This window comes from Peromyscus leucopus, chromosome 20 (genome assembly GCF_004664715.2).
Source record: "Peromyscus leucopus breed LL Stock chromosome 20, UCI_PerLeu_2.1, whole genome shotgun sequence".
NCBI classification, from domain to species: Eukaryota; Metazoa; Chordata; class Mammalia; order Rodentia; family Cricetidae; genus Peromyscus; species Peromyscus leucopus.
Window position 1 is genome coordinate 30,398,384 of NC_051080.1, and position 16,739 is coordinate 30,415,122.

The window sequence follows — 16,739 nt, forward strand, 5'->3', positions numbered from 1 at the left end:
TCAGGCAGCAAAGGCAGGGACCTCCTCAGAGATTACAGAACCTACACTGGAAAATTAGAATTGTAAAGCCACTCCAGCAGGCCCTGCTGCTGCACATGGAGGGAGACTCATCAAGGTGGACATTATAGTCAGGGGTTTGGGGGTGTGTCATTCAGCTCTGTAGATGGGCTATGCACATACACTTGAGCTACTCAGAGGCTAGAGACACTCCGCACAGAGTTAGGCCTTCACCAGAACTCACCATGGGCTTCAGAATGAGAGGTGCAGTACATGCACGTATACTCAAAGAAAACCAAGCCTGCAGAATGCAGGCACCCGGAGCCTTCGGATGAGAATTCCCCAACTCCCTCAGGAGATCAGCTTGGGTCACATCTGGCTAAGCCAGTCCCATGATCCCACGTCAGTACCCACGCTCTTCCCACTGCCTGGAATGTGTTTCCTGTGCCTGTTTGCTCTGCAAATTCCAGTCTCTCTTTTAAGCCTTAGCTCACACATCATCTGGACTCTGCTGTCTCCTTAGCACCACAGGAGGCCCAAGGCTCCTCTTTTCTTTTGAACTCAGTTGGCACAGAAACCTGGTGACAGCATTTCACAGTGACCAGCAGCAAACCTCTGCTCAGTGGAGCCACATACACCAAACCTGCACTGAAACCTATCAGCAAATTCAAGTAATTTCTTTTTAAAATGCAACATATGGGGTTGGGGATTTAGCTCAGTGGTAGATCGCTTGCCTAGCAAGTGCAAGACCCTGGGTTCAGTCCTCAGCTCTGAAAAATAAACAAACAAACAAATAAACAAACAAATAAAATGCAATATATGCTGTGTATGTGTGTGTACACGGTGGGGAGGCTTTCTGGACAAAAAAAGCTTACGATATAGGTCAGGGAACAATGGGTGTATTCTTAGATTCACTCCCAAATTGACTACTCAGATTAGGAGAATTAAACCACAACTACTATTATTATTATTTTGTTGCATGACTTAAAACCTAGATCTGCCTTAACTAATTGAAGATCCTGAAAATATAGGATACTCTTTTTCTTCAAAGGGATATAAAGTGTAAATCCATGTGATAAGAAACATGACAGCTCAGCATGGTAAACCCCAGTCCCACAAAGAAGAATATGCAGCAACACTGGAGGGCCACTCTGCATGGAGCATAGGTTCCCAATGCTGACACACCACTGCTCTGCATCTGCACCTTACCTCAATGAAGAAACACAAGTCCATTTATTCAGCCTTACTCCCAAAATCTAAACTTGCATTTTTTAGTTTAAAGGTATCTGATTTAGTAGTAAGACCTGACCAAATAAAAATAAATTATCTTTATTTCCCTGTAATGTATTTGTATTTTGTGTAGAAATGTTAATGGTTGGGCTGGAGAGATGGCTCAGAGGTTAAGAGCACCGACTGCTCTTCCAGAGGTCTTGAGTTCAATTCCCAGCAACCACATGGTGGCTCACAACCATCTGTAATGAGATCTGGCACCCTTCTTCTGTATACATAATAAATAAATCTTAAAAAAAAAAAAAAAGAAATGTTAATGGTTGACTCTGGTAGTTTAATGGAGAATTAAAACAATAACTTGTGTCATACATTAAGTTTCTTAGTGGTTGAAAAAAAAAAAAAACAACCAGTGAATTCTGAGGCACACATGACACCCAAGGGGTTGGACAAAAGATTAAGATTAACATGTCCTAATTGTACAGGGTACCTGTGAAAACTGAATGACTTATACAGGAACATTATATAGAAAAATGCCATATGAATATAAGCAATATTGCTACTGTTTACTGTCCTATTTCTCACTGTTAACTTTGCTAAGAACATGTGTTAAGAGACGATGTACTGTTCTGAAGAGGCAGACATTTGAAATATGAAGTATGTGCTGCAACTGAGGTTGAAAGAGAAATAAGACTGAGGGCTGGCAAGACGTCTCATCAAGTAAAGGTATCAGGCCTCCAAGCCCAATAACCTGAGGCCATCCACTGGTTGCATGACTCCAAGTTGTACTCTGACCTCCACAGACATGCCAGAGCACACTCAAGCCATGCCCCCCCCATGTAATAAAAAAACCCAAAAAACAAAAAACAAATACTGAAAAACAGAACCTTCCCAGTGTGCTCTGGCTCTCATGTGCGCAACTGCTGGCTGTTCCCTTAGTTGGCCCTAGGACTTCTCCAAGAGTACACTCAATGCACTAGCTGTCTGCACAGGCTAAATAAAGCACATTCCACCAGCTTAAGTGTAAAAGCATTCACTGTTTTAACTTTAGTTTAAACAGAGCTGCCTTTGCATTCAAGCTGGTGGAGTGTACTTTAACCTGTGTAGATCAGTGTTAGAGCAATTAGCTAGGATGCATGAGACTCTGGATTCAATTGTCAACACAGTGCAGACACCTCCCGCCTCTTAAAAAGAGAAAACTATATCCAACGAACGAAGTTAGAATCACACCTTGATGAAGTCTGCAGAGTACAGCTTGAAACCACTACCTTTCATACCACCACTGGTTGATTTCAATGCTTCCTGCCATAGACCTCAAAGAGTTTAGGACAAGAATTGGCTCCTGCCCTCTCTGTACCTTGTCTCTTAGCATAAAGGGCAACACTAAGGTGGTATCTTAGGTTTCTATTTAAGATAAAACACCATGACCAAAAGCAACTTGGGGAGGAAAGGGTTTATTTCAGCTTTTAACTCTCAGGTCAGGCTCCATGTGGAGGCAGGAACTGAGACAGAGGCCATGGAGGAGTGCTACTTTTTCTCTATAGATTGCTCAGCCTGCTTTCTTACACGATTGGAGACCACCTCCTGAGGGTGGCACTGCACCCAGTGAGCTGGGCCCACTCACATCAATCATTATTAAAATGCACTACAGAATTGTCTACAGAATTTTCTTAACTGAGAGTCCCTCTTCTCAAGTAACTCTAGCCTGTATCAAACTGACAAAATCTAATCAATGCATGTGACATTGGTGAATAATGACTCAGCCAAAGCATGAGAAGCCAGGTTTGGGTTCCCCAGGTAAAACTACTAAGAAAGACTTTGTGGAAGCAGCAGGAACCCTGGTTCTTTCTAGCTACATTTTTTTTTCTAGGGCTGTAGAGGAGAAAGAACAAGTCTCACAAACCCCAGTGCTGAGGCAAGGACTCAGCAATCCAGAAGGATCAGACAGAGAGCTCTCTGTCCCTAAGGGACTTCTGAATGAGGCTGTCAGCAAGAGCTGCCTGAAAGACCACTCTCTTCAAGGTCCAGATACATCTGTCAGACATGCTACAGCAGGGGCAGTAGGCAGACAGGACTTGCAGCTATGTTAGCACACGTCTATAGGGCTGAGATCAAAGTTTTACCTTCACACTAACATTTTCTGTGTAAATAATGTGGCAATGGAAAAAAAAAACAAAGAGATCTCTGAGCCATAATACACTACAAAATTCTGGAAATGGATTCCTAAAATATCATAAAAAATAACAAACAGCTCATGATGGCAAGGGTTGAGACCAGATGTAAAGTAAGCCTTTTGCTTTAGAAACAAGAGTTCTGCAGTAGTGTGTGAGGTAGGCGTGGATGGGGCTGAGTGCTCTGCAGCATGGTTACCAGAAATCGCTCTTCCTTCTCCAGCCAGCGCTGGTCCTCTTCCATTTCCTGCTGCTGTCGGATTAGCCGCTCTTCCATCAGGTGAGGGGGAAGCACCTGACCCATCCCTCGAAGGTCCAAAGCTGCTGAGTCCTGGAAAAGACATTGTCAACAGAACATTGAGTTTACTGAGTCCGTTCTCATATTCCTACTTTGTGCTGTGGGTCTTTCAAAACTGTTAAGTCAAAGAGCGGTGGACATATTTTAGCCATCTCTCTGAAGGCTGAGATTTACTGTGTCTAATATTCATGTATATGGGCTGCTTCTAAGAAACTGTTCAACACACAAAAGAATACATTAGCACTTAGGGTAGAAACATAAAACTGGAAAAGACTGAGTAGAAGGGGCATCTCTCTCTCTCTCTTTTTTAAAGATTAATTAAGATTTATTTATTTTTATGTGCATTGGTGTTTTGACTGTATATATGTCTATGTGCGGGTGTCAGGCCCTCTGGAACTGGAGTTACAGACAGTTACGTGCTGTCATGTGGGTGCTGGGAACTGAACCGGGACCTCTGGAAGAGCAGCTAGTTCTCTTAACCTCTAAGCCATCTCTCCGGCCCCCTACATTTGCCTTTATTATTACTATATATGTGTACCCATACATGTGGATGGAGTTAGATGAAAACTTTCAGAACTTGGTCCTCTTCTTCCACAGTGTGTACTGGGGATCAACTCAGGTTGTCAGGCTTGCCCTGATAAAGTGCTTTTATTTGCTGAATCAACGCTTTAGCCTTTGTTTTGTTTGAGACAAGGCCTGGCTATGCAGCTCAGGTTGGCCTGGAACTCCTCTTGCCTCATCTAGAATTCTTGGTATGGACTGATATAATTGGCTAAATGGGGTATCTAGATTTTAGAATTAAATAATCACAATTAAGCAATTTCAGATTTATAAGTAACAGGTGACTTAAACCACACTTTGTCTGTTAACTGGCTATAGCAAGAACACTCTGTTTACCTCCACATTGGGCTGCCACATGGACATCTCCTGAGGTCTGTGATTCCACAATTCTGTCTGGTCCAGAAGAGATGCCTGACCTGGGTAAATGCTGCCAGCCATGGCTGGGATTCCATGGGAACCCGGGTAGCCAGAGACCTGTGAGTGATTCAGGAGGCAGTGTAAGCTTCTGATAGAACAGAGCTTCTGCTAGATGCCCAAAACCAAACAACTCCTAATAAGGAGAACACACAGTAGGCAGAAAAGGCCCCAGATTCAAGCTCTGATCCTCTGAACATGTCTATTCTCTGATTTGACAAAAAGGACCTTATAGATGTGCCTCTAAATCATGGGCACAACTGGAGACTCAAATTATCTGGGTGGGTCCAATATAATCACAAGGGTCCTCAAGTACAGGATAGAAACAGAATACTGAGATATGATCAACTATGAACTCAGAATAAACATAGAAGAAGGTGACCAGGAGCTCAGGAATGCAGGTAGCTGATAGGGCACATAAACGAAGTTTTTTGTTTGTTTGTTTGTTTGTTTTTAGACAGGATTTCTCTGTGAAGCCCTGGCTGACCTCAAATTCAGAGATCCACCTGCCTCTGCCTCCTGAGTGCTGGGACTATAGGCGTGTGTGTGTCACCAGTGCCCTGATGCGTTTTTTGTTTTGTTTTACTTTTATTATTTTAAAATTATATATGTTTCTGTGTGGGTATGTACATCAGAATACAGGTGCACATAGGCCAGAGGCATCAGACAGGTAGTTGTAAGCTGTCTGATGTAGATGCTGGGAACTGAACTAGAGTCTTCTGCAAGAGCACCAAGCTTTGAGGCATCTCTCTAGTCCAGAAATGGGTGCTTAAAGAAACTTTCAGGTAAGACAATTTTCTGCTTCTGCATTAGACAATGAATCTGAGCATATCCCAGGACATAAGGAGTTAGTCACTTCTGAGGCGAGAGTGCTAACTCAGTTGGTGAAGGTTGCCTTACAAGCATGAAGACCTAAGTTTGATTCCCAGAACACAGGTAAAAATGCAGGGCATGGTGACACACACTTGTAATGCCAGTGATGGGGATCCCTGAGGCTTGGTGGCCAGATAGTCTATGCTAATTGGTGAACTCTGGGCCAATGAAAGGAGGAGGAAGATGGCATTCCTGAAGGTGACACTCAAAGTTGTCCTCTGACCTCCACATAAACCTACATACACAAGGACAAGTGTGCATGGACACGGACACACACCCACACCACACTCTTTTTTGTTTGTTTTTCAAGACAGGATTCTTTGTGTAGCTCTGGCTGTTCCAGAACTCATTCAGTAGACCAGATTGGCCTCAAACACAGATATCCACCTGCTTCTGCCTTCCAAGCACTGAGAGACTAAAGGCGTGTGCCACCACCACCCAGTTTCCACACCATATGCTCTTAAAAGAAGAAATTATTTCATTTTGGAATCTGTACATCATAGAAGTACTCAAGGTCACTGGATATGAAGGCAATAGGAGCCACAATACAGTTGTTTCATGTTCAGTTCCAGAATTTCCCTTTCCTCCCCAACTCAACATCATGCCCTAACAAGAGCTACAGCAACCATGAAATATCTGCTGGGCATCATGCTGAAAGCATGTAATTCTAGCACTTGGAAGCTAAGGCAAGAGGCCAAGACTTTGAGGCCAGCCTGGGCTTCAAAGTAAGAGCCTGTCTCAAAAAAACAAACAAATAAACAAACAAAACACAACCCCACCAAACAGCAGAGATGAATATGGTGGCATATGGCCTATATTCCTGGCACTTGTAAGCCAGAGGCAGGAGATCCGAAGTTTGAGGCCAGCTTGATCTACACAGTGAGTCCCAGGCTAGCTTACAGTCACATAATGAGATCCTGTCCCCAAACTTCCAAACATGCCAGGTGTGGTGATGCACATCTTTGATCTTAGCACTTGAGGGGAAGAAGCGGGCAAATCTCTAGGAGTGTACATTATGAGTTCCAGGCCAGCCATGGCAACATAGTGAGACCTTTTCAAAAAGCCCTCAAAGTTCCAAACTCACTCCAAACAAGGATAAAAACCACAACAAAAATCCAAAATGATTTTCTCCAGTGAACAAGAGGCTGATGGTGGTGGGAGAGGCCATTGCTTCTATTTCAGAGAGAATGTTCAGGGGGACATGATGACAAAACCCAGACACAAGGAAAGCAGAAGATCTCCTGAAATGGCTTCTCTTCAACTGAGAGAACAGGGAGCAGACTCAGGATGTCATATGGCCAGAGCTGCCAGTTACTTGGTAAGATGAGATAAATGCATGTTGAAATTCACATTCCCAAATATCAACATGTCTGTCCTTCAGCAAAGGTTTGTCCACATTTAGGTCCCTGAGCACTGGTAAATGCTCAAACTTCCCAGGGATAGTATCTAATTAATAAAAAAAATCCTACTGGATACTAGTGCTACACCACTGTTTTTTTTTCTACTTTTATATATATTTATGTGTGTGCATGTGCCTGCTTGTCTGTATGTGCATCACTTGCATGCAGGCCAGAAGAGGGGGTTAGATTCCCTGAAATTACAGTTACCAGCAGTTGTAAGCACCTGATGTGGGTGCTGGGGACCAAACCTGGGTCCTCTGCAAGAGCAGTAAGTGCTTTTAACTGTTGAGCTATCTCTCCAGCCCCCACACCACTATTTTTTTTTTTTTTTTGGATTAAAAAGTCCTACACTATTAACAGAACTTTCAAAAATTTTTAGAAAGAAGAGGTTCTGTGTAACTTACTGCAGTTTTCTAAATAACCCTCAGGGGCTTCCAAAGTAGTGGGATCAGACCCTTGCAAACATGTCCTCAAGGCTGTCCAGTTTCCTGCATGCCTGTGACGACACACAGAACCGTTAGCTACCCCAGAAAGCAGATGCTGCTGCTGTCTATTTCCCCCTCAGGGTCAGGGTCAGCTGAGCACTAACTTCCAGAAGAGCCAGGTAGGTAGGCCCCTGGCTCTTCTGCAGGGTGGCTGTGCTGTGTGCCAGCACCTAGAGTCTATCATTAGTCAGAAGTGAGTTTGCCTTCTTTAGCCTATCCACACACCTCCCACTGCTCTGATCTTTGTTCTGATCAGAGATTCAGCTCTTTTGCTGAGCTGGAACATACTCCACTATGCATCCTTCCAGGAGGAGTGGCGGACTTCCTTTTCATGTTCTAAGTGCCTAGATAGTAGATGAATAAACTTGGGGACCTATTCTCCGTGCTCCAGAGGGTGGCTATCATGAAGCAGTGTCTCCCAGAACACAGGTCTGACCGATCACCTTTCAATTAGTTCCTAGTGATGGGAATCTTCTTTGGCTGTACATGAGTGTGTGGAGAGTGACACACTGTATACAGAGTCTGAAACTTACCCAGTAACCCATTTTCCTAGACTACCACTTATGGCCTTTTGTTTTCTATTAAGAAGCAGTGCCTACCTTCTCCCCTAGGACCTTAGTACTGGCTAAGCACTTTTTGTTCATATTGGCCTAAGAGTCCTTTATGTAAACCTGCTCTCAGGAACCCTTGGAATGTCCTCAGTAAACCCTGTCACAGACAAAAACCTGACCCCTCAAGCACACACCCCACTTCACTTACATCAGACTCCATAACAGGCAAAACACACCCCTGTTAGTCAGGTAACAGAGATCAAAAGGGTGGTGACCTCTAGGACTAGGTTGACTGGCTGGGAAGGGCACAAAGATGCCTTCTAAAGAATGGGGCCATGGTATGTCCATTGACACTACGGTGTTAGCATTCTTTAACAATGGGGCCTATCCAGGGATTACAGTTCAATGTTAATGTTCTTCCCTTGGCTAACTATTGTGCTCCCGGATGGCTGCTCCATACCCAGCACTCCTCCACACACTCATCTGCAGGCCATTTATCTCATCTGCCTTCATTTCCAGTTACAGTGCTTTATATTTCATTTTTGTCTTCTGGAAAAACTACAGTTCAGTATTCATTCTGCCTTGCCCCTTAGAGGCAGGCGGGAGAGAATGGATCTAAGTACTGCCACAGAGGCTGGCCTGCCTGCTTTAAGATGTGACTGATGAATGTTGTAAGCCTGTGTGAGGTTGGAAGGGCATGAAAGTCAAGGCAAAGACCAAGGCGACTAGCTTCTTAGCTTCCACTCACCAAAATAAATAGACAAACCAGAGAACAGAAATGAATTCAGCTTCTTCCTACCACGTAAGTGCTGACCAGCCAAGTAACATGTTGTATATCTGTAACAACTCATACCTGGTAGTGATTGGTCTGGACCATGTGCTGTGGGCTGGGGTAAAATCCTTCACTGGACCTTGGGCTAGGATAACCAGGTCTGCTGGGCTGTGAACAAATCAACAAAGCATCAGAAGGATGAGTCTTCTGATTCTGAAAAAACAATGTCTCACAGTAAAGATATTGCTAATACAATTTGAACAATCAAAGGAAGCCAAGACACTTCAGCAAGGGAAGAGTCTTCAACAACTGACCCTTCCCCACAACTTACCTGACAGTTAACTCAAAATGATTCACAGCCTAAATCTAAGAGGTCCAACTGTAACAGCATTAGAAGGGAACAGGAGCAAATCTTTTCAATCACCTGATGGGGAGTGGGAGGGGTATGACACTAAAAACTCAATGGACAAAAGGGAAATCATATATAAAATTTATATCACCAAAATGAAAAGCTTGTGTTGCAGGTGGCAGCATAGGAGGGAGGTCAAACTGAAGATTAAAAGTACTCAGCATTGCCGGGCGGTGGTGGCGCACGCCTTTAATCCCAGCACTCGGGAGGCAGAGCCAGGCGGATCTCTGTGAGTTCGAGGCCAGCCTGGGCTACCAAGTGAGTTCCAGGAAAGGCGCAAAGCTACACAGCGAAATCCTGTCTCGAAAAACCAAAAAAAAAAAAAAAAAAAGTACTCAGCACGACAAGAGTTCCCACAGTGAGTACTAAAATAACAGCCATCTGATAAGAGTGGACAAAGCTGGCAACACAGAATAGACCCCAAAAGAATACAGACTGACTCAAAAAAGATGCCTAGCACCTTTGGGCAATTTCCAAAGCACAATGAGTGACTGTATTATGACCTCTAGGAGAGTAATAAGGAAGACACAAATAAAAGTGAGGCAAGCGGTAGAGCAATCAGCCTAGTGTACTGCTGCTGGGAACATAAAATGGAGCAGCTGATATGTAGAGTACTAGCTGATCTGAGAAAACAAAATATAGAATTACCCTAAGACCCAGCAAACCCACCTGAGAAATGAGGATTTAAGTCCACATAACAAATACTGTTCTTAAGAACACTGCTTATAACAGTTAGAAAGGGCGAGCAATATCTTCTGCCAACTAATGAGTGGCTAAACAGAATCAAACAGCCCAGGAAGGTGATGATTAAGAAAATGATGTAGTGCATTAACTGTATGGGACAGGCCTCTGAATTCAAGACAGGGCAACAGCTGTATGATAGTATCCACTTAAATGTAGAAAGTGGCATATAAAACACTCAGAAAACACACACTTGTGGCTTATGCAGTGTATCCTGTATACAATGAATGGCTCATTCTGCCAACAATGTTGTAAAGTCATATCACCATCCTTACACTGTACTTTAAATAGGCTCAGAATAGTCAGGTGATGCAAGAAGGCTCGCACAGTCGACATTAGTGGAAACCCCAAATCTGTGCCACAATTCTACTCTTTTAATAAATACATTTATGCTTCATCAAATAAAAAATAACATGAAAGAAATCAACCTGAACAAGGTAAAACCTCTACTAAACATCACACAGTGAGTCATTCTTTTAAAAGATTTTTGGATTTACTTTGTGCATATAAATGTTTTGCCTGCATATATGCATGTGCACCATGTGTGTGTCTGTGCCTTTATGGGTAAGAAGGGGGCATCAGATCCCCTGGGGCTGGAGTTGTCAATGGATGTGAACTGCCATCTAGGTGCTGAGAATCAAACCCAGGTCCTTTCCAAAAACACTAAGTGCTCTTAACTCCTGAACCATCCATCCAGCATGAGTCACATCCTTAAAGCAAGTAAGCTAGGATATCTCTGCCTCAGGCCTCTGCACGTACCAGCTCCCTTCTTTTGCCCTGCACTCCTGACAGCCAGGTGAGAAAGGACTGTGACAGTTCTGTAAGAACAAGACATCACCTGGTCTAGCAAGCTGGACTTGATCATTGAAGCCCTCTCTGGAGTGAACAGATGTCTGTCTGTATCTCCCAGGAAGTTAACACAATAACTTCTAACAATCACGTGTTAACATTGCTGTGACACCTCCAAAACAGCCTATCAACCTGGAAATTATCATGGTCAAGGCGCTAAGTTACTCACAATTAGAATTTTTGCTTGAAAATTAAAGTTTTAGGAATGGTTTTCATTGAAGTGAGGGCTTTTACTCCCTTTATTTTATGAGAAAATGTCCATCAAATTCACCAATCTAAATAACATGTTCCTCTTGTGCATGCTGGACAGGCCTTCACTCGACATGGCACCACTACATCAGGGCTGCTCTGTGAGTTTTTTTTAGGGTATGAGCATGGTGATGGTGGTGGGGATATAGTGTTTACTGGTGAAGTTTGTTGACACTGACTAATAGTCCCACTCATTCAACTGTCAAAGTAGTAAAACAGGACTAGGAGACCATCTTTGGTCCGAAGGCCTACACAATGGTCACATGAGTGCGTGAAGCTGTGTTCTAACAAAAGTGCAATGAACTGGCTCAGGCAGCATTTAACTGACCTCTGCTTTAAACAAATAAATGGGCGAGGGTGGGGTAGGGTGGGGGTGAAAAGAATCCTGAAGAATGCCTCAGAATGTGAATTTGGAAACACCACCAGTGGGGGAATTGAGTACACACAGGAAGGATACTCAAAAACTTATGAGCTAGACTTTTTACTTACGATCCAGAAGAAGCCAAACCACCTCTACCACATGAGCCTAATTTAAAATAAATCTGTCAAAATGAAAAATAGCTGGGCAGTGGTGGCGCACGCCTTTAACCCCAGCACTCGGGAGGCAGAGGCAGGCAGATCTCCGCGTGTTCGAGGCCAGCATGGTCTACAGAGAGAGTTCCAGGACAGGGCTATTACATAGAGAAACTCTGTCTCAAAAAAATAAAAAACCAACAACCCCAAAACCAAACCAAAAAACCCCCAAAACCCAACAGATTATTAGGAAAAGTTAAAGATACCTAGGCACTGGCAGTTTGAACTCTGTGGCAGAGCTACTCTTAGCTTAGAGAAGTGCCACGGGGTGCATTTCCAACAAGGTCTCCAAGAGGCAGGAGTACTAACATCTCCGTCCTATAAACTAAGAGAACGAGGTTTAGAATAATGCACCCTGTCATTCATTAGACTGTTACCAGCCAAGCCTCAAATGAAGAGATTTGCTTGACCCCAGGCCTGAGAACTAAGTGATTAGATTTCTCTTGCCTCCCAATATGGGACTACTTTGCAATTGTCACAGGAAATCGGGAGGTTGAGGCAGGAGGCAAAAGACAAAAATCCCCCAATCAAATTAAGACAAAAGAAAACAAAAACTCACACACAAATGGTAAACAGCCCATATGGAGGGCCATTAGGTCTGGGATGAAATGTTGGTGTCTTTTCTGTAGGTAAGGAAAAAGTTTGTTGTTGCAGTTGTTAAATTGGGAACAACATCTGGTTCTTCAATGCCTGTCTCAAAGTATCACTCCCTCAGGTGGTGGGTTTTGCCCTCTGTGAAGAACTAGGTTGATGAGGATTTTTGTAGACTGATCTGAGCTCACCACCTATGCTCACTTCCAGGGAGTGCCAGGTTCACTACTTCACAGCTCAACACGAGATTGCCATATGACTTCAGACACCATGATAAAACACCTGGTACAATACTCACACAGTTTCTGTGTTACCAGATTCCTACTTTTCGAAACAAAATAATTTTTTAGCTAACAAAGTATATCATATAGCAGGGAACAACTTTAAAAAATAAAAAAAAGCCTGTTATCCTTTTACTTTTCAGAAAAAGGTCTGAATTAGATTACTTATTCAAGTTGGTGTATAAAGAGTCTACCCCATCCAAAATCAAAGGGAAGTGAAGACTTTTTTACTGTGTGCAAAGTGGCAGAGGTCATCTGGGTCCCAAACCCTCACCTACTGTCCAGCTATTGTAAAAGGCAGCAGCCTTCCTCCCTAGGTTAGAGGAGATGACAAGAGAAGGCCAGGTGTCATGTCATGCCGAATGTGACAAAGCTTGAGAGCAAATGCAGTGTCCCTCCACCACCTAGCCAGCAGCCACAACTCAGAAGCAGCACCTGAGGCTCCAGCAAAACCAAAGCAAAAGGGGTGTAGGTGGATGAAAGGGTGCTTATTTGAAATACAGCAAACCCTTAGTGCTTGTGGTCTAGTCTGGTGTTTTAACCCTGACTGACTGGGAGATCTCTAATTCTCTTGCCAACAAGAGAAGTGTAAGTCCCACCCAAACCTCCTGGGAGCACCACAAAGAAGCAAAGGCAGTTTCACAGCAAGTCTCTGCTGGTTTCCCCAGCTTCTACAGGGTGAGCTGCACACTGAGCAATTATAGAGAAGAGGGTAAGTATGTTACAGTGCCTACTCCTCCAATGGCTTAGGGGCTGGTCGCACAGCAACAGTCTACTCCCAGAGACTGCAGTTCAAGAGGACTCTCAAAGCTGGGGCGGGAGTGCCAGCTACCTTAGGTGGTGCTTCATCATTCCCTCCAGATTCCCAGGACACGGTCGCCTGTCTTCTGGACTCCATCCTCATCCGTTCTTCTTGCTGAACCTTCTCTTCCTCCAGGATTGTGCTGGAGAAACAACACATTGTGTTAAGGGGAGCTGACAGCCAATCACCCGCCCCTACTCATCTATGGGACACCAGTTACTCCCAGTAGAAGACAGTCACAGAGAAAGGAGCCTACATACACAAAGTGATCAGGTTTCTAGCCCTACACAAAAGGATTCTAGAACAACTGGCAAGTGTATTTAAATAAAAGCCATAGGTAAGACAGATGGTTGGTAAGAAAAAGATCCTGATGAAACAAAGACCAAACAAGATGAACTGTATGCACACTGGAGTTTATCCTGCGCAGAACAGAAGGACCCTGAGAGATCCCAAGCACCTCTGTATCAAGTAGCTACATGCCTCTGGCAGATTGCATGAAAACAGACTCCCACATAGCTCCAACTCACCAGCACATGGTGATCAACTCACAGGGGGCCAAGATCTCCCCACTAGTTCAGTACAATAGTATACTAACTTTTGCATCAAGAAAACAAGGAAACCTGCACCAGTACTTACAGGTGCTTCTAAAGGCACTGCCTGCTCTAAGCTAGAAACGCCCCACTTACCACCACCAGGCTGCACAGCGGCCTCCGTGGCAATACGGGCGGTGTCTCAGTCCTGGCTGTGTGCCATCCTGTAAACGCCTTAGAATGCAGCCCAGGGAGCGTGGCCAGCTCCCCTACTCCTCACCGCCTCCCTGGGGCTTGGTAGGCGGCAGGTCTTTGAAATCTTCGCCTTAACTGTAGCAACAATCGGCTCTTCCCTCCATGCCTGCAACCTGGAGTCCTAATAATGAGGCTCATTCACAGATTCTGGCCCTTGGCAGCCAGATACAGTAAATAACCACCCAGAATTACTCAGGAAATAGTGACATCAGCTGCATAGACTCCTTCTAATCTGGGAATCTGCCTGACTGTTTAAAAAGACATTCCTGCCGGCTAGAGGCTGGAGCCTGCTCCTCTCAGTCACTTCCCGAATCAGGAACAGACAGACAAAATTCATTCCATAGCTGGCCTTGAGTCAGCGAGCCACCACTGCAGCATGTTAAAGAAGGTTTTCTCTCAAAGGAAAAGGGACTGTTCTCAAAGAAAAGATCCACTGTCTCTTTAAAAAAGTTTCAGTCATGAGGCCCAGCCTTCCTCCAAGAGGACTCTGGTTTCCTTTTGTACCCATTAGGAGGAGCAGTAGAACAAACACATATACACCAAGTTACCTTAAAATTTAAAAATTCCTCAGCAGCACAGGATGCAGCTTAGTGGAAGAGCACTTGCCTAACAAATGTACAAGGCCCTGGGTTCAATCTTTATTATTCCCTTCTCTTTACAGGCTCTGAAACCTGAGAAACTTTCTAAAGTGGATAAAACTATCACAACTTCTCATCAAGTAATGTCCCCAGCAGCCAATAGCTACCTTGCCCACAAGGGTCAAAATACAATAAGACTCTAAAGTATAAAAGGGCAACTATGTCTTGGCAAATTCACCCACACTCCTATCTCTAAGTCCTCAGTCAATTTTCACAGGCCTGCGATACAGCCATTGACATGTGCCTTTTAATGCACTGCCACACTCAGAACATGCATCATTTCAACAAGAGCTAGTACAGCTTCACTGGGCTTCATGAGCTCACTAGTTGGAACATGGGCAGTTCAACTTAGGTTCCCAGATCAGAGCTTCCCCAAGGCTAAGGGAGGGCGTGTGTAGGGATGAGTGGAGACTTGTGTAGAGTAGGTCACTGTCTGGGAAAGGGGGTACTGACCTGGGCTCACAGCTGGTTAGAGACCACTTTCTTGGAGATGGCCAATGGGATGGAGGTCCAGTTTGAAACCAGAGAGGGGCACGTTCTGGTAAGATCTCCAGAGCACTGCTCTCTTTCACCAACACTAGATAACAGATCCTGACACTCCACAGCTTTTTTTGTTTGTTTGTTTTTCGAGACAGGGTTTCTCTGTGTAGTTTTGATGCCTGTCCTAGATCTCGCTCTGTAGACCAGGCTGGCCTCGAACTCAAAGAGATCCGCCTGGCTCTGCCTCCCGAGTGCTGGGATTAAAGGTGTGCACTACCACCACCTGGCTGCACTTTACAGCTGTAAAATACCAAAAAGCCCAACAAAATCAAGGTAAAAAACTTAAAGTTCTTTCTTTTACTTTTTGAACCAAACTAAAATATAGGCAGGCGGCAAGAAGGCTAAGTGGGACCTTTCTTTCAAGCAATGAAAGTCCCCAAGGCTTTCTATTTTACATGCTTTATGAAATCGATTACCTACTGTCCACCTATCTGCTGAGACCTCTAATAGTTGCTGGGAGGGGCCTTGCTATCAGGATGTTCTCAGACTCCACCAGGCCAGTCTCTTCTGTCTACAGTTACTGCTCCACTTCTCTGATCACCTTGAATGTACTGCCTGAATCTTCCTTTCAATGCCTAATCATACAGGGTAAGCTTTCTGTGTTGTTCCTGCATGGCCAAAGCCCTCCTGGGCAACTAAAGAGCATCTGCACACTCATGAGGCTCCAATGTGTGATCAAGCATGCCAGACTTTTGTCTCAAAGAGTGCAAAGATAACTGAGAAGCTATTCTTTCCAGCTCAACATTCACTCTCACACAGAAATAGCCCTATCAAATGCTCCTGAGAATCCATAACTTGTTGTTCAGAGAAGCCAGGAATATAAATAAACCCTAAAGATCTATTTGACATTGGGTGGCTAGCCCACAGATGGGGCCCCTACAGAGTCACTCTCTGCAGCTGCTAAGAGTCAAGGCAGCAAAGGAGGACGTTAGGGTCATGGAGGTCAAACTGCAGCATATTTTCCCAAACTCACAATATTTTTAATAGTGATACATTCCACTGGCAAGCTTTTAGCTGCCTAATGTACATGGGCAGTGAGCCCATGGTTTTTCCTGGATGGAGGTTTACAAGTTGTTAACTTGGAAATGGATGGAACAAGAAAAACTTGTCACTTAGAAAACTTGATGATTATGCCTACTTATTTGCAGACCACAACTAGGAAAAGAGTCCTGAAAGGGGAAAGGAGAATTTTATTTAATATTAAATTTATTTCTTGTTTTCCTCATTTGAGAAGAAAGAAGTCACCAAAGCAGCCAACTCACTGTCAAAGCCACAGAGACTGTAAGAACTATTCTGACTTTCTTCCTTGGCCTCACAACCCCACTGGCGGGCAAGCCCAGGAATCTTCTCATTTCATCTTCGGAGCAACCAAATGGATGCAGAACAATGAAGTGGTCTGCTATACCCATGTTTCCAAGAGAAGAACAAGTCCCTAGCCAAGAATGTTTCATAAATGCTGAAGGCCACACGGTCTTGGTGGCTGGGGTTCAAATTCCTTTGCTTCCCCAAAGGAAAAGGTAACACTGGGGAGC

At 44.2% G+C, this 16,739-nt stretch overlaps 1 protein-coding gene across 27 annotated transcripts in view; it reads right to left on the reverse strand.

Annotated features, from left to right (window-relative positions):
• Ptk2 (protein tyrosine kinase 2) overlaps positions 1-16,739 on the reverse strand; it is a 221,195-nt gene that overhangs the window by 23,822 nt on the left and 180,634 nt on the right. For 25 of the 27 annotated variants that reach the window (XM_028886014.2, XM_037197525.1, XM_037197524.1 and 22 more), the window contains 4 exons: positions 13,275-13,386; positions 8,831-8,917; positions 4,591-4,728; positions 3,595-3,726 (listed from right to left, as the gene is read on the reverse strand). In XM_028886014.2, the coding sequence (XP_028741847.1) occupies positions 3,595-3,726; positions 4,591-4,728; positions 8,831-8,917; positions 13,275-13,386 (469 nt within the window). Of the gene's footprint in view, positions 1-3,594; positions 3,727-4,590; positions 4,729-8,830; positions 8,918-13,274; positions 13,387-13,930; positions 15,327-16,739 lie in introns of those variants that run through there. The other 2 variants (XM_028886017.2, XM_037197539.1) reach the window with 2 other exon arrangements.